Genomic DNA, 4,505 nt, shown 5'->3' with positions numbered 1-4,505 from the left:
TTCAAAGAGACCCGATTATTCGCTTGGCCCTTTGTGTTAAAAATATCATCGGAAATTGGTAAATTGATCCGCGAAACAAGAACGTTTGCGTCTTTTTCTAGATATACTTCGTTAGATTGTTAAGAATAGGGGGTTTCAAGCCCCTACCAAGAAATCCCTCCAAAAACTTTTCCTCTTCTCCTCTAACACGATACAACTCATCTAGGAGTTCTAATCGTTCGAACGGAATAATCTGCGACCGGACAGGTTGCTCTGCATTCCTCAATTTTTGTGAAGTAACTCCGTGGCTGCAGCGCAAATCACAAAGTATATGGAGAAGAAGGGCGATGCGTTCTAGTGAAATGATGAGTTTAGTGCATACCATGCGCAGGAAAGTGCCCTCTTACCTGCTTTGAGTAGATGGTCGGGCTCTCGATGGCGTACTCCAGGAGGCCACCAGGGCGGCTTACTTTCATCAGGACTTAATTGGTGCAATTCTCCCCCGGCGAGTTTTCGTCCATTGTAAGGGTGGTTAACTTGCTTCTGGGGCTCGATAAGTTTCACATAGGCTTTTGCCAGGATTCGGCAATTGGTTTGCTGTATATTCTGGAAAACCTTTTCGTAGTATCGCCGAAGGAAATTTGTATCTTTGATAGATATCATGGCTTCCTGAGGCTTCAGCCTGTGCTTCTGTATACAAGGGGGTTTCACGTGAAACAGTTCATCTTTCAAGATGGCTGAACAAGCTTTTCCATTTCCTGGCCACACAGTAGGCTTGTAATAGCATCCATTCGCCATGGGCGCACTATGTCCCTCGACCTTGATGTTCATTGGCAGCCACGAATCGTTAGATTCATAGGTCCCGAGGTGACCAGGAAATGGCTGGGTATCTAGGGAAGGCTCTTGCAGCCCAACTTGAGTGGACTTTGCCACCGCTTTCAGGAATTCCGTGGTGACTTGAGGGTTGAGGATAGTGTCGCGGTAGTGGACGATTGAAGGGGACACCTTATGGTGAATTTTCCCATATTGATCAATATAGATAAGGGCAAAAGGCTGGCCAGAAGTGTAATCATGTGGGGCCTGGCTCGACATGCTTGCTGGCTACGTTCATTCGCTTCGCCGAAGGTTCAAAGGGTTTGAGATCAGCTTACATGGCACATACACGTAGATGGGGGTTAAAGTAACATACTTCAGAAACACAGCTTCAAGGAAAGTGAGCTAGAGCAGTAAAGATGAAGGACGAAGAGGGCTTGGCTTGAGCACTCAGGATGGATGCAGAGGCAAACATCTTTAAGGGCCGAAGATGATAGCTGAATTGTTGCTACCGCGCGCAAAAACAATACCACGAGAATTAAATTTTATGATAGATCTGTGGCTCGCCTACGGAAAATGCAGAGAACGCCGAGCGTGAGAGCAAGCTGCCAATCAGCCGCATGGGAATGATGATTAATTGCCGAAATTCACCCTTCACATAACAGTCGTATCGTGACGTTTTTAGTACGCGATAATTCTGTCATAAATGACTTCCATACATATTATTACTCTTATCGCAGTACTGGTAGGCAATCAAGATCAGTTGTGGGTTAAAATGTTGTCCTCAGCCGAGCGTGTGTAAACTTGATGAGGGCTCACAAACGGCTCAATCGCAGTGAGTCAATGCGCTAGCTACATGTTTCTGCGTTGGATGCATCACAGAATTTGCTTCTAGGGGCGGTGAATCAGTTCACTAGAAAATAAGCCTCAAGAGTCTAAGAGAGGGCCAGCGCAACCGAAATGCCGCCCTAAAACACCGGGAGAGGAACTTGGGAACGCGGGGTGTCCGGTATGTACTAGAAATTGGAATTACGGTATTTTTGACGATCGGCAAAAGGTGCCATACATCATCAAATCGGGGCGAATGGATCGGAATTAAATAAAGCCGGTTTTATTGGCCACCTACTATTACTGGACTGGGATGGCATGTTAGGTTTCTGCGTCATTGAATTAACCCCACAGTTTCATCTGTATTACACAGTAGCATCAAGGTATACAAGATATATAGCATGAGAGATACATAACTATTAAGGTAACTTTCGAAAACCGGTAAACTATGGTGGATCGAATGATACCTGGTGATATAAAATTGTAAGCGCAATGTTTCTACTATCCATTTTCTGCCAGAGAAGTGAGAATGATATAGTCACTGTTTTCATAATAGTACAGTATGTATGACTGATATCATGATGCACTTGACATCTGGGCAATTTCGATGAGGATTTATGGCTAGGGTAGACGCCCCTTCCCGCCCCACCATCAAGCCAAATTTGGTAATAGCATCTGACCAATCATATCGACTTTCGCAACGTCCCAGTATGAAGACTCGTTTGATTTTTTGAGTTACAGGTCCACGCCATTACTCTAAATGCAGTACCGAAGACAATTCGCCGGCTCTCTGGGGCTTAGGTCTAACGTATCCTTGAACTGGTCTTTGAAAAGATAATAGCCAGATTTAGTCACTCCCTCTAGACCTCAGGCTTTGTAACCTCTGCCACATTCACCACCCAGGTAGAGACGCTAAATAATCGCCCCACGATGCTTTACCTTTTCCTGGCTACTCCCCACTACGGGCAGCGAGCTAGTGAAGAAACGAGACAAAGGGATTTACGGTCACATAGTGACTAGATACGACATTCGTATTTTCCACATCGTTTAGTATGATTCAAGTCTCGACACTTTATCGCATTTCAAGTCGCGTCTACCTTTTCTGGCACGAGGTAGTTGGTATGAGTTAGATCTGGAGAGTGGTTCGTGTTCGTCATCATGGCTAAGCGGTGTCATGCATTATTTGCTCCTATTATACCCGGGTTGAAAATCATATCAAGCATCGAAGACTAAATAAACCCAACCAGAACTAACAATTTCCTCCGAGGCCTCCAAAAATACCTTGATGATCAAAGTAAAAGCATGTCATGACAATATGAAGCAGTTTGAATACAGAAAATCTGATCACATATAGATACGGGTGCAATATTCGCATGGCTCCATAGCGTAACTCCTCCCCATAGGATATATCGTTGATTTGGTCGAGATTCACACCTGACCTTCGCCATTATCGCTGTTGTCTAACGCAGTAGCCTGGCCTTCATGTTCATTACTCGTACACTGGCTGTTCCCAGCCTGGCGATGCGAGCGACGAAGGGTGCTGGTATCCGAATGGGCTTCGGACGCTCGACCCATTTTGTCTCCGTAATAGCCGTGAATATCAGCCTCCCATTCATTAAAGTCCTGACCTGGGTTGACAGCCTCGTAATGAAATATACTAAGGAACCCAAAGAAGCCACAAGCAAGGAGAGATCCAAGTAAAGGGCCGACCCAGTAGATCCAATGGTAGCCAGGGAAGCTACGATTGATAACATCTGGGCCCAGCGCTCGAGCGGGATTAAGGGCACAGCCGGTATAGTAGGTACCTGGATACTTAGTTAGTATATTGCTTTATTCATGCGTATGACGTTTATATTGACCAACAAGTTGGTTCACGAAAAGAACCAAGCCGATTCCAATTGGCGCAAGGAATGTGGATTTTTGCTTGACCACTGCCAACATAATCACAACAAATACCAGGTTGGCTGTGAGAAACATCTCGATAAATAGACCTTGTGAGATTGAAGTACCACCACCAAGGCGGGTCCCGATATTCAGGGCCCCTGGAAACAAACAGCTAACCACACCCGCTGATGCAATTCCTGCGATCATCTGGGAAGCAAACACCAGGACACCACGCACGGGATGCATACCCCCACAAAGACAGAGTGCCAAAGTCACCTTCAAAATGTGCAGCTGTTAGTATCTTTCCCAAGGTTCGGTATAGAGATGATGAAGCATTGGCCACCTACTACTGGGTTGAATAAGCCACCTGTCACACGATAGAATGTCCACACGTTCATCATAAGTGAGAAACCGAATGTCAGGGATAAGTATAGCAAATTTGAGGTGTTTGGTGGTGCGCCTTCAGCCGGCTTTGGGGTGTTGGAGAGCTGTCCACCGGCAAATGCGAAGAAGAGAAACAGAAATGTCCCTACAAATTCGCCGACAACGGCAACAAAGGTGTTTCGGACATTATGAGCCACATTTAGCATAGGGAGCTGGCCACGGGTCGAACGATAAATGGGGGCTGTTCTTCCAGGTATCTCTCCACGCAGGCGAGACACCCATTTCTGTGACCTTGGAGAAGACTCAGTATTAGAAGACATGGTAGGTAATAAGTGGGTTTATTTCGAGATTATTTGTAGAGAGGAATGTAGGATCAAGCGGTCCGTCTTATTTTATTCGGGTAAAAACGAAACTATGTTCAACTTGTACATTTATATATCTCTCTAGATAAAGTGATGGCTCTGGACAAGAAATCGAAGACGTCAATCACTGCGTTCAGATCTGAAATTAACCAGACTGTCTAGAATATCAATGACTCAAGGGTCACTATATCTGCGGACGTACCATTTCCCCGGGCAGATGAAGCTCTCATACTAAGAAAGAATAAACTGCACTCT

The 4,505-nt window shown here is 45.4% G+C and overlaps 2 protein-coding genes across 2 annotated transcripts; both read right to left on the bottom strand.

The window, feature by feature from the left end:
- Window positions 1-333: 333 nt before the first annotated feature.
- N7481_004891 (DUF2841 domain-containing protein) lies at window positions 334-1,071 on the bottom strand (the record flags this gene model as incomplete). The annotated part of the gene is made up of 1 exon (XM_057264110.1): window positions 334-1,071. One exon carries the CDS (start codon window positions 1,069-1,071, stop codon window positions 334-336), a length of 738 nt encoding a protein of 245 aa, XP_057125771.1.
- Window positions 1,072-3,048: 1,977 nt separating this feature from the next.
- On the bottom strand, window positions 3,049-4,094 carry N7481_004890 (aquaporin-like protein; the record flags this gene model as incomplete). Its single annotated transcript, XM_057264109.1, has 3 exons — window positions 3,049-3,425; window positions 3,480-3,780; window positions 3,852-4,094. The coding sequence occupies 3 exons, from the start codon at window positions 4,092-4,094 to the stop codon at window positions 3,049-3,051; spliced, it is 921 nt and encodes a 306-aa protein (XP_057125770.1).
- Window positions 4,095-4,505: the final 411 nt, after the last annotated feature.

This window comes from Penicillium waksmanii (assembly GCF_028829765.1).
Source record: "Penicillium waksmanii strain IBT 27052 chromosome Unknown utg000004l:1.0-5674109.0:1.0-5678898.0, whole genome shotgun sequence".
NCBI classification, from domain to species: Eukaryota; Fungi; Ascomycota; class Eurotiomycetes; order Eurotiales; family Aspergillaceae; genus Penicillium; species Penicillium waksmanii.
This window is presented reverse-complemented; position numbering and strand designations above follow the sequence as displayed.